The 26,311-nt window shown below is 39.6% G+C and overlaps 1 protein-coding gene across 2 annotated transcripts; it reads left to right on the top strand.

The window, feature by feature from the left end:
• Positions 1-654: 654 nt before the first annotated feature.
• On the top strand, positions 655-25,449 carry MAML1 (mastermind like transcriptional coactivator 1). Of its 2 annotated transcripts, none has more exons than XM_060765403.2 (5): positions 655-1,387; positions 13,474-14,877; positions 16,080-16,340; positions 19,219-19,333; positions 21,532-25,449. In XM_060765403.2, the coding sequence occupies exons 1-5, from the start codon at positions 935-937 to the stop codon at positions 22,509-22,511; spliced, it is 3,213 nt and encodes a 1,070-aa protein (XP_060621386.2). In that variant the 5' UTR covers positions 655-934; the 3' UTR covers positions 22,512-25,449. The 2 variants fall into 2 exon arrangements, with proteins under 2 accessions (XP_060621386.2, XP_060621385.2); XM_060765402.2 differs by having other exon boundaries at positions 13,471-14,877.
• Positions 25,450-26,311: the final 862 nt, after the last annotated feature.

The following is a 26,311-nucleotide window of genomic DNA, read 5'->3' as shown; positions in this document are numbered from 1 at the left end:
TGTTTCTCTAGTAATCTTTTTAAAAGGACAATCTGATTTGACTTCTGGCTGTCCTGAGGGGAGCTCTGTCCTTTTTGTACTCTATGAAGTCGCCTCTCCCAGCTTTCCTTTTCCCATTCAGAGGAACAGCATACAAATATAAGAACTTCCTAACGATGAGAGCTGTTCAGCAGTGGAACTCTCTGCCCCAGAGTGTGGTGGGGGCTCATTTGGAGGCTTTTAAACCAGTGGGTCTCCAGATGTTTTGGCCTTGAACTCTCACAGCAGGTAAATGGCTGGGATTTCTGTAAGTTGTAAGCTGAGGGGACCAACAGGTTGAGAAATAATGCTGGGTGGGCATCTGTAGGAGGCGGGGGGCTTTGAATGCGATTTTCCTGCTTCTTGACGGGGTTAGACTGGATGGCCCAGTAAGTCTCTCCCAACTCTAGGATTCTATGATTCTAGCTTCCATTTGATTGGGCGGGGTCAATCATGAAGCCCCGCCCCTTATCTTCTTCCGGAAAGGTGGGGGGAGGGGGAGACGGAAAAGCTCGGGTGAAAAAAAGTTCCCTCCTTCCCCATCCCGTCCTCCTCCTGCACTATTGGCTGGCCCGAATGCCAGTCAAAGCGCAGCAGCCAGTGAGCTCGCGGGTCGTGACGCCGCCGCCGCGTCGGGAAGCCCGCCCCCTCGGAGCTGGGGGAAGGGAGGCAAAGGGGGCAAAGCCATTCCAAGATGGCGGCGGCCGAGGCGAGGATAACAATGGGTCTGGGGAGGCCGGGGCGCCTTTGGGCCTGAGGCAGGGAGCGGGGCCTGGTGCGGCCTAGCGGAGGAGAAGGAGGCGGCGCTGAAGTTGGGACCAAGGGCAGGCCGGTGCTCGGACATGGCGCCGCCGCCCCCGCCGGCTTGGTGAGTCCCTCTCCCTCGTCTCCGTCCTCTCCTCTGGCCTCGCCTCCTATGGTCCTGGCCCCTTCCCCGATGGCGGAGTTCGCGGTGCCGCGGCACAGCGCGGTGATGGAGCGCCTCCGCCGGCGGATCGAGCTCTGCCGGCGGCACCACAGCGCCTGCGAGTCCCGCTACCAGGCCGTCTCCCCGGAGCGCCTGGAGCTGGAGCGCCAGCAGACCTTCGCCCTCCACCAGCGCTGCCTCCAGGCCAAGGCCAAGCGCGCCGGGAAGCACCGCCAGCCCCCGCCGCCCCCGCAGGCCCAGGCCCCACCAGCCGCGGCCTCCGCCGGAGCAGCCCCCTCGGCGCCCGCCGCCCCCGCCGCGCAGGCCCCGGGCCCCGCCGCCCCCTCCTCCGCCCCCGCCAACGGGCTGGACGCCGACGCCGCGGGCGGGGAGCAGGCCCAGCAGCAGCAGCAACACGGGGGCCGGAGCAGCAGCAGCAGCAGCAGCAGCGCCCTCATCGCGGTGAGTAAGGAGCAGCAGGCCCCTCTCGACCATTTAAAAGGAAGTTCTACTTCCAAGTGAACTCTCCCCCGAGTTTGAGCGCCTCCCGGCCTCTTTCCTTCTCTCCCACCCTGGGCAGGAAGCAGCCAGGCAAGGCACTGCTCCCCCACCGCCTTCCCTTCTCCCATTCAGGCACCAGTCCTCCCTCTCTCTCCTTGGTAGGCAAAGTCCCCACTCCTTAGACTTCCAGTTGAGTTGAGGACAAAATAAGAGTGTCAACTGATTTCTTTCAAGTGCCAAGGCGATATCTTGGCTCCTCCAGATTAACGTGGTGTTGTTTTTGTTGTTATTTGTTTATTATTTATTTATTTACTCTATTTAAATACCGCTTTTCTCACCCCAGGAGAGAACTCGAAGCGGTTTACAACAAATAGTGGCAAAATTCACCCTCACATACATAAGAAGCCAAATAATAAATCTAAACAAAATCAAACAAGAAGTAAATATGGAATATGTGTAATGGACATCTGGAATGGCCCAGTCTATGAGTTTGGATCATGTGATTTTAATGTTTTTATTAGGTGTCTGTAATTTTTTTACTTCAGGTTTAAATGTCCTATTACATTAATAACATTACAATATAATGGTATGGTACAATATAGTAATATATACTGATATTGTACTTTGCTAATAATATAATATAATATATTGTATAATATAATATAATATATTGTATGAAAATATATATTGTAAGCCGCTCTGAGTCCCCTTCGGGGTGAGAAGGGCGGCATATAAGCATCGCAAATAAATAAATAAATAAATAAATATTATCTTATGGGGAATTAGCCGTATTGTATTTTATGCTTAGTCGTATGCTGTTTGATTTATGATTTGGTTGATGTATGTAAGGCAGGCAGCCACAAACTGCGGCCATTCAGATGTTTAGGCCCCTCCATCTCCCAGAAGCCTAATGACCTGGTTCAGTTGTCAAAAATTCTGGGAGTTGAAGGCCCAAACAGCTGGAGGGCCACAGTTTGAGGATGCCTGATGTAAGGCATTGAATTTTGCCATTAGGTTTTGTAAACGGCTTTGAGTCTTCCCAGAGGTGAGAAAAGCGATACATAAATATTGTAAATAATAAATGAATAAATAAAATTGCATTAAAATCAATAAGACAATTTAACATAAGATAAAACAAAATTTAGGCATGAGGACATAAACATTCAAACCACCTAATATGAACATTAAAATCACATGATCCAAACTCTTAGACCAGGGCCATTCCAGACATCGATTGCACATATTCCATATTTATTTCTAGTACTGCGTTACTTTATTAGCCAAAAATTTGGCTCCATAACTATATCTTTGTTCTCTTTCTAAAGGCCAGGAGGGAGGGCACTGATCTAATCTCACTGGGGAGAGAGTTCCAGAGCCAAGGAGCCACCACTGAGAAGGCCCTGTCTTTCGTCCCCACCAACCGCACTTGCGAAGCAGGTTTTACTGAGAGCAGGGCCTCCCCAGAAGATCTTAACCTTTGTTTTAACAACAGCAACAACAACAATGTTGTGAAGAATGTAAGATCTGGCTTGAGGGGCCAGAGTAGGCCTGCAAGGTTGTTTTGCCTTCATATCCTCTCTTCCTCCCTCCCCTTAGAATAACTCCTTGTATATCAGCATGTGTCCCTTTCACCTATTTAGAAGGAGGTTATATTTTGAAGTGAACTATGAACCTTCTTCCCCTGAGTTTGAACAGAGTAAAACTGAAATACTAGGTGGCACTGTTGTCCCTCCATTGCATCTTGAATTTCCCGTTCTGGGCAGGAAGTCGCACAACAGCCCAGTAACCAGTCAAGTCAAAAGAGTAATTGTTCTGCTATTCACTTAAGCCTTGCCCATGGATGACATCTTCTCCCATTCATTTCGGGCACAAATCGTCGTCCTAGTTGGTAGAAAAGTAGTAACTCCTAGACTTGCAGTTGAATAGTGGCCAAAATAAAGGGTACACTGGATTCTTTCAAGTTTCAAGGGGAAAACTTCAGTTTATTGCTGTGTTGTTGTTGTTTTTTTTTACTGTTACTCACTTTTATAACAAAAAGAGGAACTAGTGAAATGTAAGATCTGACTGCAGGGGCTGAAGTAGACCTGAGGGGTTGTGTTGCCCCCAAGGCACCTCCACCCCATCACCCTTTAACATAGCTTCTGGTGTGTGTGTGTATGTGTGCCTTATTTAAAAGGAAGTTGTCCTTTGAACTATGAACCTTCTTCTAAGTTTGAACAGAGTAAAATTAAAATACTAGGTGGCACTTTTGTCCCTCCATTGCATCTTGAATTTCCCACACTGGGCAGGAAGTTGCATGCCTGCCCCATAACTATTCGAGGCAAAAGAGTAATTGTTCTACTGTTTACTCTCTTGCCCATGGATAGTGTCTTCCTCCCATTTATTCCAGGCATAAATTCAATTCCCTCCTACTTGTTGAGAAAGATATGTTGAGAAAGTAGTAACTCCCAGACTTAGAGTTGAATTGTGGCCAGAATAAAGGGTAGACTGATAGAGTAGACTCTCAGCTAACCAGCACCTGTGTGGATTGGAATATTGCAGATAAATGTAGTTTTTGGTGACTAGAGAATTACCATTAAACACAGACCTAACTAATACCAGGCCCTACTCTGCACTATCCTAGAAACATGGTAGGAAACATTGTTATCTTTCGGTATCAATGGTTTACTAACCCCCCTCCCTTTTAGTCCTATTTAGAGCAGTTGCTCAATTAAAAGCTGAATGGGGGGAGGAGACTGAGAACACAGGAAGGGGGTGATGGATTATCCCAGATATGAGGTGCTTTTTGTTATGTAGTAGTTCTTTTCTTTTTTTTAAAGAAAAGTTACAGCTGCGAATTCTACAAATTTAACTTGTTTATATTATGTTATCCAGTCTGGAATGGCTACTTCTTTGTGGTAGCAGACTTTACACAGTGTACCAATTCTACCTTTGTGATTTTGGTTAGCCTGAAATACTAAGAATTGAACCTAGGTTGTCAAGCTGTGGCATCTCTTAGATAACTGTCGCCTTTTTCCTGTTATTGAAATTGTGAGTTTATGAATGGATGATGGTAACATTTCTGTTAAAACAGAAAAAATATGTATTTGATAGATTTTAGTTCAAAATTGTCATAATGTACTTCTCAAATTGAAAGCAGTTGACTATGTTAAGTGGAGGTGAGTTGCCAGGCTAGTTCAAGAGTAATAATAATAATAATAATAATAATATATGGGTATCAGTATGTTGATACATATGGGCATAAAACAATTTTGAAATACAATTTTGAAAAGGGGGATAAGTATTGTCTTCCCTGTGTTAACATTTTTCTTTTTTAATCAGACAGAATCAGAAATTGCCTGACCAATTAGTCATTTCTCTGTTTAGAAGCTGACTGAATAGCATTGAGGCAGAGTCAGAAGGATAGGGAACATTAATCTTTATCTGGCAGTAAGTTGTGAGAAGATTCAGTGATCTGACACTGGCTTAAATGCTATGTGTCCTAGTTTGAGGGCTGTCCAAAAGGCCTAAAAGTAAACACTGATTTCTTAGTATTAACATTTTAAGTTTTAAAGTATAAGTTTTAGAAGATAAAAAATAGCTAAGTGTTTATTTGTATTATAACCATATTTTACTAGAACAGAAGTATTAAGTAGAGGAATCCTGATTTTAATCTTCTAGTTGAATATTCTGGGCCCGTATTTCCATACTTCATGATTATTGAGAGAGATAGTTCATCTTCTTACATTGCCAGAACATATTATAGCTTAATATTTTCTTTTAAACTTTGAGGGTTTGAATTTCCATGTCCTCTAATTATTTTCAGTAGCATCTAGTTCTTTTGCCAGAAATGGAAAGCAACGGAAAAGCCCAACTAGATGTGTTTATGACCTTATGCTTTCTCCTCCACCTATTTTATGGATCGATTGTTGTTGCCTTTGAGCTTTGCTGCAGTTTGATCATACAGACTGTCATAAATCTTAACACAGATGGATACATATGACTCTGAAGACCAGGGTTTGATTCCCCGCTTGGCTGTGGGAACCCACTGGGAGACCTTGGGCGAATCACACATTCTCAACCCCAGAAAACCCTGTGATAGGTTCAGCATAATTCAGAAATGATTTAAGGCACACAACAACAATAATACTCTTGCATTTGGTCATCTGTCCTACTATGTTTCTTCTTCCTTAGCCTCAGGAAACTAATATTCCACCTGTTACTAACCTACTTTACCACATTTTAAATATTACTGAAAGATAGATGGAGAGATTGAAGTTAAGTTTTGTAATGGTGATCTTACCTAAAATCATGTCACCCCATAAACATATTCTCTAGGATCCTAAGCTGCTCTTCCACGATCTGTTGGGAGGACTATGCATGGGGTGTGTATGTGTAAATGTCCTTCAGCTATCAGCAGGAACAGAATCCTATTCATAGAAACCTGCCGTAAATGCCAGGTTCCTTTATTTGGTGAACAAAACATTCTGATGTGCAAAAAATATGAAAAAATTCTGTAAAACTCTTGGATTATATATATATTTCACAACAAGCAATGTGATGTATATTTAAATTTGTTGATACCACTACCGGCCTATTTCATTTATAAGCAAAAAAAACAGTGTATACTTTCATAATATAATTTGTGTTGGTAGAGATACATAATTTGTTTAAAATATTAAATTAGTATTACTATGAAAGTAATGATTAATTATACTTTAATAAAGCAATAATATGTATTGTCAAAGGCTTTCATGGCCGGTATCACTGGGTTGTTGTGAACAATGATAGTTTCAAAGTGAGCTCGATTGATCCTATTTTCTTCTGAAACTAATGCTCCTTTAAAAAAATAATAATATTATGCACATTTATTTTTTATCTGGAAGATAGCAGCATTCCAAGTGTTTATCACACACAGGATTCCCATCATAACTGAGGAGACCTGTTATTGACCTTGCTGTCTTGTGGTGCAGGCAGCAATCCCCTTAAAAAACCTGAGATGTACCCGGGATACACCTCTTGTGCAGTCACTACCTTATGTCCCAGGAAGTGCATCTGTTTTGGTTGGGAGATTTTGAGACAGATTAGATTCAAGAATCTGATCTTGATTAAGCACTGACAGCAATTACTTGGTCTTGCTTCCAGAGTGCCCAGGGTGGCATGGTGGAGAAGCAGAAGAACAGGGGAGCATTTGGAGGATTACGCAAGGGTTGTTTTATAAGGGTCAAAGAGCATTTTTGTGAACATGTTGGATAGTCCGTTGTCAAACAAATTGAAATAGGGCATTAATGGTCCCCTCCCCCATCTATCTCTGACTTTGTGGCAGTTTGATAATGCTGCTGACTCGCAAATCACGTTACACATTTCATTTGTAACAATAACTATTTCTGAATCAGAAAAGGGTAGGAAGAACTGGAAATACATTTGACTTAAATGGCAATATATTATTTAGCTTTTTGTTGTATAGGATATAGTAGCAAGATTCAGAAAAAAAGTATTTCTGTAATTGTAGTCTACTTTGTTATCTCCTAAGAGTAAAGAGTCAATTACATTACTTGGAATCTTTTATGTAGTTGAGATGCAGTGAGTAGTTGTATGTCTTGTGAACTGGCAAGGCATTGTTGACATAGATCTGAATTTATCTTAATTAATAAAATATTCAGAATTATTAAAATAAAGACATTATATAAAACATATTAATAATAACCTGAATACAACTGGATCTGTGTTAACTTTTATTTCAGATTTGATCTATTCTAGAATGTTAAATGATTTCATATTTTTGGTTATGGAACATCTCATAGGAATAATTAATATTGCTATATACAAATATATATGTCTTGATTCTTCCATCTCCTCTGTATTTTTTGTCTTAATCTGGTCCCAGCTATGGTGCCAGAATGTTTTTCAGAAGGAATCATCAGGGTGTTAATTACAAAAATACTGCTAGAAAAGTAATGTCAGCAATTTTAAACTCAGCATGTAATTGTTTAACTGCCTTAAATAGATTAGAAGCCTTTAGTACATTGGCAGATAGTATTGATTTCTTTTTCAGTGCTTCCTTTCCTTTGAGATTTCATCTTAGAACAGGTTTTTCTTGCCTTGACATTACTTTGGCGGGGCTGCTATCTGACTCATTTGCCAAGCTTCTGGAAACTGCTCTTTCGGAGCTGAATATATTAGTGTATATTTTTTGTTGATTTTGTAGGCTACCAAATGTATAAATCTTAAGAGAAATGAAAAAAGTTTAAAAATAAAATACAGAATGTACCCCATGTATAAAACAGCTAATTAGCAGTCACTATTATATGTTTGTTGTACTGATATTATCCAAGGAAATTTAGGATTTAAACAATACAGCATACTACTGCCTCAGGGATGCTAGAGCAGAAGTCACTTGTCATGTTTACTTCAACTAAGTAGCTTTCTGCCTTCAAATGCAAGCAAGGAGGGATACTTTCCAATTGGTAAAGAAAGCTCAGCAAGGGACTTTATTGGACTGTGACCTCAGATTTCCCCCAGGCAGCATAACCAGAGGATTCTGGGGATTGTAATCCAAAAATGTACTTTCCCCCACTTTTGCTTTAAAAAAGGTTGAACAGCTTTTTTGTATGTGGAAAGTGGGAGTGCCAGCTTGTTCTTTGCCTGAGGTAGCAAAGTGACGAGCAAGTCTTCGTAACCACTAAGTTTGCTAAAGGCTTGCTGGGTTGTTTTATGCCTCCCTACCTCTATTTTTAAGAGGTTTTTACATATATACAAGCTTTGGGATTTGCCCAAGCCAGCTAATACTTTCTCCTTGTGTGTGGGTGGTGAGATCTTAGCTACATAAGGATCATCTGTCAGATAATGATAATGCTATCAGTATAGGATTAGTTTATTATTATAATACAATAGCTGACTAATCTAGTCAAGAACTTAGTAAATTGTTAAGAATGAGCACTAGGTAATTAGATGATCTGAAATAGTAATCCTTACATAGAAGGAAAAAATTACAGTAACCTGTTGCTGGAGTTCTGTTGGTAATTTACAATGTTATAGATCTAACTTAGGGTATTGCAACTCACTTTTTTGGTTGTTGAAGAAGAGGGAATTTTTTATCAGTTGTGAAATAACCTTTTGAGATATTAAGTCTTCCAAGCCCAGCTATTTCTGAAGAGCAGAGGATTATTAGAGATAGGCACATCTATTTTCATTAGGCTGGACAAATTGCAAGAACATTACCTGTAGGGACCTCCTGTGGGTCCTTGAAGCTCTTGGGGATGTCTTTTGCAGTGTGTTCAACTCCTAGAAAGTAGCATTAGGAAGAACTTCCTAACTGTAAGAGCCGTTCAGCAGTGGAACTCTCTGCCTCGGAGTGTGGTGGAAGCTACTTCTTTGGAGGCTTTTATGCAGAGACTGGATGGCCATATGTCAAGGGTACTTTGTGCTTTTTCTGCATGGCGGGGGTTAGATTGGATGGCCACTTGCGGTCTCTTCCAACTCTGTGATTTTATGATTTTTATAATGGGACTTGAGCACAGATTTTGGTGCATATGGTGATCCTGGAACCAAACACTAGCTGATACCTAGGTCCCCCTGTATTTCAAATTGTGCTGGCCATTAAGACAGATGCATCCATGTTAGGCAGCCTACCAGAAATGTAATAAAGTACTTGATTTTGTTTGCTTGACTAGCATTACAGTGTCCCCGTTGAACACATAAAGGGCCACAAATTTAGAAGAAATAAGAACTTTAAAGAATTACACAAACATACATTTTACAAAAGCAATCTCTGGAACATGAGTGTTATTGTGCAGTTGTTGTTTTTTGTTTTTGCTGGTAGATCCACTATCCGTGTTGGCTTGGTGATTATAGTCAAGAAGCCCCTTGTCTCAGCATATTTTTCACTGAAGCTAGAATCTTCATTAGGACTTCTTCATATATAATTGTATCTTCATACATAGATGGCAGATCCATTGAGGATAAAAATATGTGATCTGTAAGCAATGACAGGAACATCTTTTTTATTTGTAGGCATGGTGAAACCCTTTTCAAGTTGCAACTTTGCCCTCTTTGGGTAAAATAAAATAGATACTGCCTAACTGGTGTTTTTTTTTTCACATAAGAAAATAATTTTGTATGAACAAAATACATGTACCTCAGTAATTTTAGATTGTCCCATAGAAGCACTGAATCTTAGTATGATTGGTTTGGGAAGAGCATCTTTTTAAATTTAAGCTGTTATGATATAGGATTTTGTAGTGAATGAATAGTTAAGCTTAAACAAATAAAAGTACTGTACATAGTGGAAATTCCTTGAAGAACTCATGTTCTGCCTCCAAATAAATTAATAACAGTAAAAACTAAAGTAGATTTTTTCTCATATAGTCTGTATAGATAGTTGTGTCCTTATAGCCTTTTAACAAGCTTTTATAACATTAACTCACCGGAATTTTAATTGTATAATAATGAAATAGGAAATTTGAATCCCTTCGTTCAGTGATTCCCAACTTTTGGTCCTCCAGTTATTTTGGACTTCCAGAATCCCAGCCAGCTTACCAGCTGTTAGGAATAGTGGGAGCTGAACACCTGGAGGTTCAAAAGTTGGGAACCACTGCTGTAGTTAACAAAGTTTTCTCCCTTGAATCTAGTTGACTTTACATGATGAAAAATGTTTTCTCCAAAGAGAAACTAAACAATAATCAACTGAAAAGTTATTTTTTATGTGAATGAGAACTAGATAAAGATTGTTTTATTATATATTTTATTACATTTTAAACAGAGTCTATACAAGAATATGCGGTACAACCAAAGTGTTAAATGTTCAAAAACAGAAGAAAAGAAAAGAGGAAGCATAAAAAGGAAAAGTGAAAGAAAAAGAAAACTGAATAATATATATGTATGTTGGTTTTGGCTACAGTTTAATTAACTCCGAAGTACACTAAAACTAATACATTATACTAAAACACTAAATATTGGCCATGGGGCTCTGACCTTCCACCCAATTCAACTGTGATGAATTATTAAGAAAAAAATACCAAAAGGGAGAAAAAGATTATTCCTACAAGAATTAGTAATACCCATAACTGCACAGTATTGCATCATTATTGTCCCCCTAGCTCAAGAAGTCCATATATGGCTTCCAATCCTTCAGAAAAAAACCTATAGTTTGTTTATTCCTTAAGATACATATTAACGTGACATTGTGGGCTAACATAGCAGCTTTGACAATTATCTATTTTTGGGTCAACAATACTCTTGCAGCTGTTGTTATATATTGGAAAAATAATTCATATCTGCTATCTAAATCTTCATCCATATTATCCAATAAAAACATTACAAGTCTATCTTTAGAATTTCAAATTAACATATCTATTCTATGTTTTTGCTTTCCTGTGAGTCCACCATATATGGAAAAAAGAATCCTTTTTCTTGACATCCCCAAGAGAACTAGATATAGAGCTTGATTGTCATTTAAAGAACAATTCAAGAAATGTTTGCCAGAGTGGTGAACATCTTTGGATCATCCCTTTATGGCCTGTAACTTTTACACTCAGAAAAATCTAAGAAGTTCTTAAACCAATGATACATTCAGAGTTCCTGAATTGTGATACAGTTTACTTGACTACATTTTAGCTTTGACAAATACTTCTGTTTGTTTTATAACAGGGAGTATGCCTTAGAACAGGGAGAATGAGTGAGAATTTTAATTTGGAACCCAGTTCTGCTGCAAATCTGTAAAATAACATTTACATAACATCTAAAATTATGGAGATGAAAGATTTGCTTATTAATTAAAATTATTTATCCGATATTTGTAGACTTGGTGGTTTACACATGAAAAACCACAAAACAACAAAATAATAACCAAAGCAAAGTTGTCAACTGAATGAATATAAAAAATATTAGAGTGTAATTGATCATCAGTCAAATCTAAGCTATCAAAGTGGTGGCAGAACAGTCACCAGTCATATCCTTGTGAGCAATAGCTGCCAAAGAAAAGACTGCCCGCCCCCCAAATATAATAATTAGGCATAAACATGACAGACAATATACCTTCAGATGACTTGGTCTTAATCATTTAGGCCATTAAAGGACAGCACCAACATTTTGAATTGGGACATGAGAACTGACGGCCAAATAGCACTGCTGATATTTTCAGAACAGACCATTCTCAGCAAGTAGCCTCACTCCAGCCATCTCCAGAAATAGCCCATATATGACTCCCACAAGATGGGACTTGATAAGTACATGGATAATGGTGACCAGGTGGGAAGTAGCTGGTAAAATAACTCTGTTCCATTCTGACCCTCAAATGGCAGAGTCAGATTTATGAGCACCTCCAAACTATAACCCTTCTGGGAGTTTAGCATGACTTAATGAAATGGATGAACCACCTAGCGCTGACTCCATCTTGTTTGCAATGCGTTTCAATTTATTGGCTCTCATTCATACAATTAAGCTCTTTTACCAGTTAGCCATTGTCTCCTCTTCACTGAATATCATCAAGAACAAAATAATATATTTCCCAACAGTGTCATGCAGATATTTAAAAGTGTGGGATATGTAATTTGTTTGATATGCTTTCTCATTTTTCCAAGTTGGAAGTTCAGGTGTGTTTTTTTATTTAAAAAACGGATATTTGGATATTTGTTGTAAATGTGTCCTTCTATAGTAGGGGGAAGCATTGCAACTTGTTACTTGTCTGTGGTGGCAGTTATCCTTAATCCTAATTATTATTAATCCTAATACGTTTAACAAACATAATTTGGATTGCATGAAGCCTACAAAGACTGCTGGGTTGTATTAGTACAGTGCTGTGGCAGCTGCAGAGTGCAGTATTCTCTTCCAGCCTCAAGGCCAACATAATGCTTTTGACTGAAAAGAATTTGAGTGCTGTACTCATGCCTTGTATTTAAATGCTAGACATTCCTATGGGAGTTGCATGTGTAATGCACTTTTTTGTCTCGGGTAGCACTTCAAGGGCATTAGGACGTTATTTAACTATTAAAATATCCATTCATGTTTAGCTGTTCTTATATGGGCCTTCAAGTGATTCTCCATATAAAGACTGATCACGTCCAAAGTTGCTTCATGCCACCAGATCTTTTACTGGGTGCCAATAAGAAATGTAAAATAGGTTAAATTGACACTGCCAAATAATACTGTTTCAACAACATTATTTGGTCATCATAGACCTATATAATGTAGGTCAGTGCAGTTCAAACAACAACATTTGACAGTGTCGATCCAGCCATACTTAAGAATAGCAGAAAAATAACCCTTCAAACCAGTTTCAGGGAAGCAGCCATGCTAGTTTCAACTAGTAATAACAAATTCTGAGAAATATAAAGCTAGCAAAAATGGGGTTTTTGTTCTGGCTTTTCTGGAAAAATATTTACATTTTGAGAAACAGTTGAAAAATTGCTATTGTGATTTGGTCCTCTTGGGGGGGTAGGAATCCACTTTGTTTAAAAGAGAGGTGACAATAGATGCTAATATTCCTACGCAAAGCTTGGTTTAGTCAGTTTTATTTTCTGAATTGTTTTTGTTTTTGTTGCTTTTGATTTTTCATTTTTCTCTTCATGTATTGCAAAGACTGGAAAGTAGTTTGACTGTGCTAACTAAGCCCCCCTCCCTTTTCAAATGTCTTAGATATTTTATTCACTGTTATAAAGGAAAGTATTTCATATGACAAAAATATTTATTTATATTATGGGGAGGTATAATTTGTTGGGCAAGGATGGAACTTCCTCTATTGTAAACCGGATTGAGTCCCTCGTCGGAGGTGAGAAGACCGGTATATAAAAGTTCTAAATAAATAAATAAACTTCAGATTTTTCCATTTATTCTTATCCTAGAATTTCAGTTTTAAAAGGAACCAATAATATATGGTGAAAAGTGTTCCATTTTATTAACTTTTAAAATTCCTCGCTTAAAATAATTAAATAAGATCCGTAGCCAGAAGATACTTTGAAACTATAGTGGAACCCAGAACCTTTCACGATTAATAGCCTCATGCCAGCTGGAAAGTCATTATGACCATTCTGAAGTGTAAGACTAATTTGAAACTCTTTCTCTTTTAGCAGCTTCATGAAACAGTGAAAAGGAAGCTTGATAATTCTGTTTCACCTCAGAATGGTGACCAGCAGAATGGCTATGGTGACATGTTTTCTATGCCCAAGAAATTGCGTCATGAAGATAGTCTTGGTGGATTGACCGGCTCTTCCAATGGAATTCCTCCTGTATCTACTCTTCACCAACTTGACAGCAAACCATCCGGTGGAGACACTTTGCATCTCAATGGGAAACATTCCATGGGGCTAGATGGCATCAACAAAAAGTGTCTACCAGACTCTAACCTCCAGTTGAATGGAAGCAGTGATGCTAATGACTCATTTACTTTGGGTATTAATAAAGAGCTCAAGCAAGAACCACCAGATGATCTTCCTTGTATGATTACGGGACCAGGAAGTTCTATATCTCAGAACAACTTGATGCCTGATCTTAACCTTAATGAGCAAGAGTGGAAGGAGCTCATTGATGAACTGAACAGATCAGTGCCTGATGAAGACATGAAAGATCTATTTACGGAAGACTTTGAGGAAAAGAAGGATGCTGATTCTACTAATTCAGCTGCACAAACGCCATTGCCACAAGACATCATCATAAAGACTGAATTTTCTCCAGCTGACTTTGAGCAAGAGCAGATAGGATCTCCACAAGTCAGATCGTCTTCTGCTGGTACAGCCTTTATTGGTACCTCTTCTGTCCCTGTTAGTGCTGCTTCTCCAACAGTTAGCAATTCTCAAACAATGTTCCAGCCTTCCGGTCAATCAGTGACTGATAATCCCAACCAGTCCATGATGCAATCATCCAACCAGTCTCAGAATGTGCAGAGGCCTCTATCTAGTTCACTGTTGCCTGGACAAAATACAGGGAGCACCAAAGAGATGTCATCTGCTAAACAGCTTCAGCAAATAGCGGCAAAGCAGAAGCGAGATCAGTTGTTACAGAATCAGCAGCAAGTCCACCAATCCAACCAGATCTCTAGCTGGCAGCAGTCAGGATCTTCTCACAGTCCACTGACTGTCCCATACAACATGGAGAATCCCACTAGCCCTTCAGTTTACCAACAGGACTTCAATAATCAGAAACTCATGATATCCAATATACCAAACAAGAGTTCTCCCAGGGCTGGTTATCATGGTGGAAATATATTAAGCCATCAGCCGAACAACTTGACCCAAAACTCTGTATCAAGTCAAACCTCTGTACTGGACTATGGGAATACAAAACCTCTTACCCATTATAAGGAGTGTGGACAAGGGGTTACATTATCTGGACAGAACAAGGCCGCTATGTTGGCATATATGCAGCAGCAGCAGCGTCAGCAGCCCACATTGCCTCATATGAGTGAAGAGCAGAATGGGATGTTTGCAGTGAAGAAATCTGGAAACATTGCATATAGGCCTCTAGTACCACACAGCCAGGTAAGTGTATCTAGTGATAGTTTTGCTATGATGAGTAGGATTCATTAAGTGGAACAAATGGGTAAATGGGAGGTTCTTATAGTAGGAACTTAATATAGAGAGTAGTGAAGAGAGAGTGCGGTGTAGCAGTTTGTGTATTGGACTCTGAAGGCAAAGATTCGAATCCGTGCTTGACTGTGGAAGACCACTGGTAGAAGCCATGGAAACCTATTGGATGAGACCCATTCTCTCATCCTCAGAGGGAGGCAAAGGCAACCCTTCCTCTGAACAGATCTAGCCAAGAAAACCCTGTGATAGGGTCACCATAAGACAGAAAGCACTTGAAAAGTGCACAAGAGTAGAAACAATCTCTAGCATTAGCTCTTCATTGGGTAAATATTCTGTCTTGTTTTGACTGAAAAAGTGTGACCTCATCTGTGATCTATATACTGCTCATTATGTGGACACTATTTTTGCCACTGAATTTATACTTAAGGCATTACAATTTTTGGAGGACAGAAAGAGCTGAACAAAATAGAACCTTTGTGTTGCTTGTATGCAACATAGATCTGTTTGCAGTTCTTCAGGATCTGTTAAATAGAGTGCAGTTAATATTTTAATTACTTTACCTAGGATTGAAGATTTCTCTTTTCTTAGAAGTTTGGAAAATATGCTATAATTGGCAATTTGATTATTCACTTTGCTATGTGAGAATAAATGGCATTGTGGATTTGATCAATACACCACATGTGGTATTGCATATCACCAGTGCTTGCACACCAAATAATGTGGGAAGCCAAAGAATTCCTCTCTGTGTTGTTGAGTGTGTTTGATGTGGAGGCCTATTAAGAACGGTACTTGTGGGAATTACATGTAATAAGTAATATATATTGACATACACACACACACACACACACGTATATGTTTGCAGACTTCAGTATGCTAGTGTTTACTGAAAATTCTGCCATTCTGGTATGCAGTAGTTGGGTCTGCAGTGAGAAGATAACACAAAAAGGAAACACATCCCTTTGCCTTCTGGGGCTGCTGCTCACAGCAAGACTTCTTGGAGCAGCCTCTAGGTGGCAGCTTCTCCCCATGGAAAGCTGTTTCCTGTCTCTTACCTCTTTTCAGCCAGAGCTGGAGTTAGGCACAGCTGTGGTTGCCTGGTGAAGGGCCCTGGTAATGGATTTCTCTATGTAATACCGTTCTGTCTGCTTTTGCAGGACCAGAATCCTCCGGCCGGTGTTCCTCGCATTCCTGTGTCTGTTCCTGGCCCTGGTGGGAGCACACAGCCTCCCAGTGTTTCCATGGCAGGTAATCATGGCAACACGGCCTATCTCAACAGTCAGCAGCAAGCGGCTGTAATGAAGCAGCACCAAATGCTACTTGATCAGCAGAAACAGAGGGAACAGCAGCAAAAACATTTGTTAATGGAGCAACAGAAGCAGTTCCTGATGGGACAGAGGCAACTTCTTGCTGAGCAGGTAAGAGAAAGGGGAGCCTGATGGACTTACGTTGTTATTAGATATGAATGTTATGGGTTTGATGTTGGCTGACTGTTGTGTTTACAGGAGAGTAGCCCAGTTCGCTTAAGAATTCTCAGGACATTTCCTTACGCCCATGGACAAGATCAATGGAAAAGAAACCACCTCTCTTGTCCATTGATTTCTCAAGTCTTGTTCTCTGCTGAACCTGATTGGATCAGATGGACTTTAGTTACAAAAGGATGGCTTTCAGTTGTAAATTTAGAAAAACCTCTTAGAACTCAGGGCCCTTCCACACAGCCCTATGTCCCAGAATATCAAGGGAGAAAATTCCACAATATTTGCTTTGAACTGGAATATATGGCAGTGTGGACTCAGATAACCCAGCTCAAAGCAAATATTGTGGGATTTTCTGCCTTGATATTCTGGGATAAAGGGCTGTGTGGAAGGGCCCTTAGAGCAATAGAATCATGTGAGCTCTCATTCTCTTGTGGTCCTAAATCTAAACCGACAAGAGATCTTCCAGGATTTATTCAGTGAACAAGGAGAGCTTTGGGCCATCTGGTACCTTCCAGCTCAATGGCTGTCAACTTTATATTTTTAAATATTTTAAAGACGGTCTCACTGTGCTTCATTATTTATTTATTTATTTATTTAGTGAACGGATACCAGCAATTATACATACATACGGATACCAGCAATTATTTTTACATAGCTTTTTCTGGATATACAGGGTTTTTTTTGCAAAAGGTTTTCTGTACAAGAGCTATGAAAATTATTTTAAGGATGGTTTCACTGTGCTTTGTCTATATATGATGTTGAACTAGTGGACCTCTTACCACTACAGCACTGTAATATCAAAATGTCCCACAGTTGGCAAAGTTAATTCTCTCTAAAAGTGTTGTGCAAGACCATTCTATCTTATATTTAAAAATATAATAATAATAATAATAATAATAATAATAATAATGAGACCATCTTTAAAATAATGTTCATAGCTCTTGTACAGAAAACCTTTTGCAAAAAACTGTACATCGAGAAAAAGCTATGTAAAAATAATTGCTGGTATCCGTAAAGTAGTTGATATGAGAGACAGATGTGCTGCTTCACAGACTTGGTAGCTACCATTCAAAAGCTGAATTGAAATTGGGCCAGAGTAGAAGCAACAAAGTCAAAGTTCTGCCTAACCTTACCAGGAAAAAATGTAGGAGAGAGTTTGCAAAGTAAAGGAGTTTAAATTTTTGATTAAGTTTCAGAAGGGCAGGGGAAGGGTAGGTAGATAGTTGTCAATCAAGATGGACATGTCTCACAATGGATTGTTAACTTAGACAGGGTTGTGCTGAAATTACTTTTTTTTCATAAAGATCAAGTAGAAATAATATACTGTAAAGAACAAAAATAACTTTCTGGCCTTGCATCACACATTTTAGTGAAAATATTAAGACACAAATAATTAAGCAAGTATTGCAGAATATCATGCCACAGTTCACTTCAAAAAGGTAAAAAAATCACTAAAATAATCAAAAATGGGAAGTATACATTCTAATAAAAATAATGCCACAAACACCATTTGCATGTGACAAAAAAACTGGTGGGACTTCAGAATTCAGACTGTTTTGGACCCAATATTCCTGACCTCACAATCTTAAAAAAGAAACAAAGTATGCATTGTCGATGTTGCAATCCCAAGCGACAGTAGAATTGATGAGAAGCAATTGGAAAAGCTTATACAATATGAGGATTCAAAGATTGAATTGCAAGGACTCTGGCACAAGGCAGTAAAGTGGTCCCAATGGTGATCGGCACACTAGGTGCAGTGCCTAAAGACCTTGGCCTGCACTTAAAAACAATTGGCGCTGACAAAATTACCATCTGTCAGCTGCCAAAAGGCCACCCTACTCTAATCTGCATGCATTATTCGCCGATACATCATTCAGTCCTAGACATTTGGGAAGTGATCTTGTTTGCTGTGTATTAATCATGTTGTGTATCAAATGATAATAATTTTGTATTTATTAACTGTATCTTCTTTTGGCTCAAGGCAGGGTACAGTTAAATGCATCTATAAAATCACATATTAAAACATTGTTGAATGCAGTCATAAAAGCATATATTAAAACATACACATATTAAAATTCCAGGAACAAAAGTTGAAGCACAATAAATATAGAATGTTATTTAAAAGTCATTGTTAAAACTGACTGAGTAGGCCTGCTGGAAGAGAGGTCTTCAGTCGCCTCTTAAATTCTGACAGCTGATTTAGCTGTTGGACCTCTTCCAGCAGGTCATTCCACAGTCATGGGCAAAATGGGAAGGTTCCTCCTCCTCCTCTTCTCTTAACCAAGACTCAAAGTGGTTCAGAGGAAGTGGAGGAGAGAGAGCCAATGTGTAGCATTGGATTTCAACTCTGGTGATCACAGTGTGAATCCTCACTTGCTCATGGAAACTCATTGCCTGATGACCTTGGACAAGTCACACTCACTCTGTCTGAACCAATCTTGCCAATAATAACCTGCAATAGGGTCACCTTAGAGTCGCCATAAGTCAGAAATTATTTGAAGAAACACAATAACAAATAGTGAGAAGCAGCCTCAACACAGTTTTTAAGAATGTCAGTTTTCTATTCTCTTCTACTTGTGCTTAAAATGTTTAATTTGGTTTTTAAATCAATGCATTATTAAGTGCAGATCCTTTGTGTTCATGATATTTTGTGGTCTATTTTGTTGTGTTGTGACTTAAAAACAAAGTTTTCTTAGTTCTCAAACATAAAGTATGTTTGTTTCTGAGTTGTCTCTATAATGGTATTAAATCCAAATAGTTACTGACTCATGCAGTAGGGAATCTTTAACAGTTATTTCTTTCTCTAATAACCCTGTAGGAGAAGCAAAGACATCATCAGGAGCAGCAACTCCAGAGGCATCTAACTCGACCACCCCCTCAGTACCAAGACCAGACACCAAATCCATACCAACAACAAGTTGGACAATTCACAGGTAAATGTCAGTGGGATTTATTTTCAAATACTAACTAGAGTGGTCCTTCAGCTTCTCTTTATTATAGCTTTAGTTAATTTCAAAATACTGAATGCTGCTTAAACGTTCTTGTGTTTGTGCTCCACGGAAGCTTTTTCTAAGCATAATTGTTAGATTATATATTTTCTGAACTATTCTGGTAGTCTTGGTAGTCCAGCATTTCTAAAGACAAACAATAGCTCCCAATTGTTACTGACTGATTTAGAAGTGGGGAGGGGGTAATTTAGGCGGGTCCCAGGCAGGGAGGGGGTAATTTAGGCGGCTAAGCAGCAGCCGTGAACAAAATTTCCACAAAAAGGGATTATTAGAACTTGTGCACGAAGACCAAATGAGGAATATTTGCTTGATTTCCCCCCCGCATCTTGGCCTTTTTTGGTGGTTGCAAACTAGCATGTGATAACAAGTGCTTTGTAGAATGTGGTCTTGTCTGTCTATCAGCCTTTCTATTTGCCAGCTGCACATTTAAATAGCAGCACTAGCAAATGTGTGCACTGGTATAGGTTGTCCTGATTTCGGACCTATTGCAGTACTGATGCCAGTGTCCCAGCAGTGAAAGTGCCTTGGCAATGGAATAAATTTCCTGGAGAAATGATGGGGTCTTCATCTGTGGATCTCCCAAAGATGAACAGCTTCCTGCTAGGGATGTTCTATGTAGAGATCCTGCACTGAGCAGGGGGTCAGCCACATGGCCCATATCTCTATGGTTATATGATTTTATTCTCATGCCTGTGATGATTGTTAGCTGCCTCGAGACCAGAAACCAGAGACCAGGCGAGATAGAAATGATGATGGTGATGTCTATGTTTTTAATTTTAACTACCATATAAACATATAAAACTTACAAACATATGTATAAGTCAACCTCATATATAGGTCAAAGGCAGACTTGGGAGCCAAAATTAGGGATTTTGCTTTTATCTGTGGTTATGTTCAGGGTAAAAATTAAGGAGGAGGACTAATTACAGCTATATGTTCAATCTAGCTGCTGAACATTTACCTTGGTTAATCTGCTGTTTTCCATCTTCCCTCCAATAATTTTTGACAAATTTTAAAGAGATTTTAAGGATTTAATATGCTGTAATTGTAAGGATTGTATTATGTCTTGTTTATTTAAGTTGCTTTTATAATTTCTTTATTGAGCTTCTTAATGATTTGTTTAGATGTTATCTTCAGCACTGAATGTTTGCCACTGTGCTTCGTTTTGTTGTAAGCTGCCCTGAGTCCCTTCATGGAGACAGGGCAGGGTATATTATTATTATTATTATTATTATTATTATTATTATTATTATTATTATTATTGGCATGTAACCTTCCCTTGCCCAGATTAGAGGGGGAAAGCTAGCCTTTCCTCATCCTTTTTTCCGCTGTTAAGCAACATTGTGGGGGAGCCTGAAGAATGCAGCACACCCACATTCTTTGGACATTTGAGGTGGTGCAGAGTAGTAGCCATTTTTAATAGGGTGGTACTATATACGCTCTGTACTTCTTGAGGTGGATCATAGTGGTGATACAGACTCTGCATGTGTCTCAAGGCTTGCAATGAGATTGCCAAGCCTTGCGAGTAAGCACCTATTAAAAATGACCACCATTTTGCTTCAGGTGCCCAAAATGGCAGGAAGCACAAAACATTTCCACCACTGATTTACACATAAGTTGACCCAGTGTTTTTGGGTCAGTTTTTGTCTTAACATTTTTCAGGGTATACATCTTCTTATAGTAACACCAGAGGCACTTCTCTAACAACCCAGTGGCCAGCTACAGGTCAAAGGACACTTGCAAATTTTGTGTTTTGTTTGTTTGTTTGTTTAAAAATGCAATACAACTGTTTGGCTTGCTCCTGGCACGATAAATAAATAGTGTATACATGGGTGCTTCTTTCATGAAAAACATTTTAGAAAGTTCATCTTCTTAGTCTCTATGCCTCACACTAATGGGGTTTGCACCTCTGTAGATACACTTTTTGGAACCTTCTAGAGTTGAATACCTTGGTGGGGCACCCGTCCTCTTGCACCTCCAAACCAATGAGTCCTAAATTTAGCTGCAAAACAGTTGTACTGCATGACACAATACTTAAATTATAGCATGTCACCTAAATAGATGACAAGTATTGAAATAATTATTATAAATACTAGTGCTGAAAATCTGCTTTTATATTATAGGTTCATCTCCAGGAATGGCAGGGGTCAATAACTTAGGCCAGTCCAACTCCAACAGCCCTCGCATGTTTTCACAGCCACAGAATATGATCCAGATCGGAACAGGGCACAGCTCTGTCTCATCAAGTAGCAGCCAGCAAGATCGAGGAGTAACTCAGTATAGTGGCTTGCAGAGCATTCAACGAAGTGGTTTGTACAACATGGCATCTGGTATGACACAGATGGTTCCACAGCATGCCAATCCCAGTGTCAATGGGCAACCGCAAATGCAGAGACCCCCTGGTTTGGCTCAGGGCACTGCTCTTCCTGCTGGATATGGACAGAGCACCCTAGGAAATCCAAGCATTTCTCAGCAACATAACAAAGGAGCACTGAATCCTACATTGCCCAAACCCCAGATGGCAAGAATGCCAACCACGATTGGGGCTCAAAATCCATCATGGCAGCACCAAGGCATGTCAAATCTGAATGCCCAGACACAAGGAAATAATAGTTTAGGGTCATTTACTCCCAGCTCCACTTTCCATATGCAACAGACTCATCTAAAATTAGCCAGCCAGCAGTTTGCGCAAGGGATGCCTCAGGTCAGCCTCAACCCTGGCAGACCCATGGGCTCCATGAATGCGGCTGTTTCTGGACAGGTGTTGCCATCCATTAGCGCCCAGCAGAGGACGAATCCCCCGACCCAGCAGCCGGTCCCCTCTCAGCAGGTTCTGCCAGGGTTGAGCCAGGCCGTCCCAGACCTGGCGGCTTTCAGCCAGAACCAGAACCAGCCAATGCCCAGCCGGGCCACTCTGCACTGTGGTCAAGGCTATCCGGTGAGGACAGCAAGCCAGGAGCTGCCCTTTGCCTACAGTAGCCCATCCGGGGGCAATGGACTGCCAAGCCTGACTGGGGATACGGATCTCATAGACACTTTCTTGAAAAACAGGACTTCAGAGGAATGGATGAATGACTTGGATGAGTTGCTAGGGAGTCATTAAAATACAGTTTGGGGTTTTTTTTCTCTTTGCTCAATTCTTTAAATATTTGAAAATGATTTTTGGACCAAATACCTGTGGCATTGAGAAGATTCACAGGCATTAGTGGGGATGTATTGGAACTGCTCCCTTCTGGGTTTAACAGCATGAGAACTATACACTAATGTGATAGGAAATAACATGGTAATTTTTGTAACGTGTCTGGAACACTGCACATGACTACAGTCTCAATGAGTTTGGTGTGTATGGCAAGCTGGCCCTTCAAAATTTTCATTTTAAACTTTGTTTTGCATTTGCAAAACTTAAATGTTAACCTGCGCAAAGGCGGTGCAGAGACTGCTGGCAAGGAAAACTCCCAATAATTCAGTGTTAAGGCCATCTTTCCTACAGCTAGTACTTGACAGGTTTTTTGATCTCAGTTTGACCTGCTAACTGGTAGAAGTAGCACCCTGCCAATATTTTATTCCTGAGGAAAGGATGGGCAACTTTTATTTAATTATTTGCAGGACCCTCTCTGGTTTAGAGGGGACAGTTTTCTAGTCACTAGTGATGTGTGCCTGCATTCTCAGCAAACAAGATATGAAAGATCGCAACAAGAGCAAATGGCTTTCTGTGCTGGAGATGGCTAGGTAGTGGGTTCTTTGTTGCCCTAAATTGGGGGCCTCAGTCTTAATTGGGTTATGGCTTATTAAGCTAAGCAATTTGCACTGCTGTGGGAGGGGTGGGTCAGGACTGAGCTCTTGGTTTTTAGAGGGTTTTTTTAATTGGCCAATCAGACTTAAAATAAAGTGTGTGCACTTTTTCTATCTCCTTTCTAGCATTCATTAAATGAGAGAGTTGGATTGATCACAGCTTATTTCTCCCCTTTGATTCGGAGAGCATTTATAATAAGCAATGTTTATTGTTGCCTCGCGAGAGCTGTCCCAATAAGAGCAGCATCTGTAAATTTTGGTTGCTCGTATGAAGCAAACCTTGTGCCTTGGAAGATGTTAACTAACATGAAAAGAAATGCAGTTGCGGCACAATGAACTGGGGCAGGCGCGATACTTTAGTAAAGGTCGTTCCATTGTGAAAGGCCCCAACGCATTGGGGAAAACGGTGATTGAAACTCCTTAGAAATATATAGAGTTCTTTCTAGAAAAGCATAATGGTCTGTGTGCAAGGTTTCATGGCTCTGTAGGGTCAGTTCCATACAGGGCGAAGAAAAGAGAGAATTAACGTGTTACCAAAAATTCTTCTGCTTGCCAACAAGCCACCTTTTGCCTTAACCTTTAGTTTATAAAGGTAATAAATTTGAAAGTTGTTATAGATGCACAGATACCTCTCTGTTCCCTCCTCTGGGTTTTGTTTTGTTCTTTAATGAACAGGACTGTATACCTCCTGTTTTAAGGATCCTTCCTTTACATCATCACACCTGCAACTGAGAATCAAAGAATTTCCTTCATGTCAGACCAATTCGGGAGCATTTCTACGCAAGTAACGTGTAGAAAGGTCTGGGATATTTTAGGCACAGGAATAGTTAAAGGGATAAAACAGTTGAACCATGGGAAGGAAAATACTTTTCTGTATCTGCAGTGTTTTTCTCAAATGTGCACTTTGGAAAATGAAATCTGCTTTAACACTACTTTTTTATTTAAACGTTTCCCATTAGTTTTGTTGTATGTGCTTGCCACCCACGAGCAGGTTACGTGTGTCATGTGAGTGAGATGTTTGTCTTGTATCTTGATAGACGGTTGATGGGGGGAATGGAGAAAGCTGCGTGTGGATGGTTGGGCGGTTCCACTGCTGAATGTCCAAACTGAAGCAAATGACATGGCTTGTATATTTTAAGCATTTCTAAGCGGTGGTTAATTTAATAAATGAAGCAGATGTCACTGAATATTATTATGAAGTAAATTAGGTTAGCTTTACATTTTACTGATCTTGTTCACAAGCCATCATTCAACTGAATTTGTCTCCATGAGCTTGGGTTTAATCAAAGAATTGATCCAAGTTGAATGTCATCAGGAAAATTCCTTTCAATCTTTGTAGCTGCTTTTTCATTTTGGCCCAGGGGAAAAATGGGGTGGGATGGAGTGGGTACAGTTGTCCTTGTTTTGTAAATGCCTTGGGGATTTTGCACCAGTGTGCCTTTTTCTCATTGGAGGTGCTTGGGACCTCATACTTCTTAATTGTCTGGGTTCTGCTGATTCCCCCCCCCCCCCTTGGGCACACTGACAAAAATGCCAGTTATTATGAAGTTTAAATTATATTAAATTCTAGAGTAATATTTGGGTGCAAAGAAAGGTAACACCTTGTGTTTCTAATGCTACAATCAGATTCTGATGTCCAGTAAAAGGTTGCTGTTTCTTCTATTTAGCCTAGTTCTATAGGTGTTTGTCAACTGCAAGTGCATGCTGTTTCAAGTACTGTTCACACAAAGTATTTAGTAATTTGACCTTGGTATGTTTTGGAAAGGCATGTGCAAACAAATCCCTAAAAATCTGTGGGTAGGAACTTTTCAATCACAGCACGCAAGGCAACCTTGTGGCATTTGTCCCTGCAGCTATCCAAATTGTGAAAATGTAGCATTGGTGGGACAATAGCGATGTGCTATTCAGTGGTTCTTGAACATGGTGGCTGGGTGGGGAAAGCCTGAGTGCTGGCCTTCGGTTCCTTGTAGCAGTTCAGAAACAAATGTATGCACTTGAGCTTTCCATTTGCTGCAGCTTCAGAGCAATAAGAGTTCCCTGAGCTTTACCTAGCCTGCTGCCTCAACTTTATTTATAGACTGCGGTGGGTCGTGAACAGATGAGAAAGTGTGCAAACGTCACTGTTCGACATCCACTGCCTTCCAAAAACCCCACAACTCAATTGAAAGGGTGCTCAGTTTTCTATCCTACACATTTTCTTTGTGTAAATAAATGTTTACAGTTTTATATTAAAGACTGAATAAGAATTAGATCTTCTGAGTGTATATTTTTTACTTTTTATAGATTTAAAAACTATAATTCTTTATAAATATATATATATATATATGTTGGGGGTGGTTATAAGTTTTACACTTGTTTAAATGGTGAACAGTTCAGATTTCAATCCTAACATATTTTTTTGTCAATGAAATGTATAAACATCCCATTAATCCAGTTTTCTTTAACTCCAATTACCGTGGCACACCAAAAAAATCTTTCACTTCTGTTATGTCATTATAAAAAATAAATATTTTGCTAGTGTATTAAATGAGTTGTTGTGGTTTGTGAAACACTCTATGAGCTGTCTCTAATTTTGCATCTTCTGGCTGCTGAAACCAACTCTGTACATTTATATCCCTTTTCTTGAGATACGCATTGGATTAGGGAAAACTGCTATTTGGTCTTTTAATATTTTCTCACATTAGATTTTTAAAAGTGGTTGCTTAATGCTTCACGTATTCCATCACAATGCTGATATATTTAACATGATACAATTGTAGAGTTACTTTCATTGTGTTTGTGATCATTTTTGAATGTTTTATTTTCTAGGCTATTGGGAACAAAAACTAAGCACCATAATATTGTGAATGTAGTGAAAGCATTAGAAGACATGGCTTCAATATTGAATAGGTATTTCCAGCCTTTTTTTCAGTGCTCTTTTTGTTTTTGCTAGAAAAGTAGGCAAGGAAGAAGACATTGTAACTTTGGAAGATGAAAGATGCATACTGAGAAATTGTGCTGACACACTGAATAGGAGCAAAAAATTATGTTTACTGAATCTGAAGAGCATTGGGTTTTGAATGTGAAATTGATAAATTTGTGAGGGGAAATCATAGGGAGGAGGGAGCAAGC

The sequence above is a fragment of the Anolis sagrei genome, chromosome 2 (genome assembly GCF_037176765.1).
Source record: "Anolis sagrei isolate rAnoSag1 chromosome 2, rAnoSag1.mat, whole genome shotgun sequence".
Lineage (NCBI taxonomy): Eukaryota > Metazoa > Chordata > Lepidosauria > Squamata > Dactyloidae > Anolis > Anolis sagrei.
Note: the sequence above shows the minus strand (reverse complement) of the source record. Positions and strands in the feature narration are given on the sequence as shown.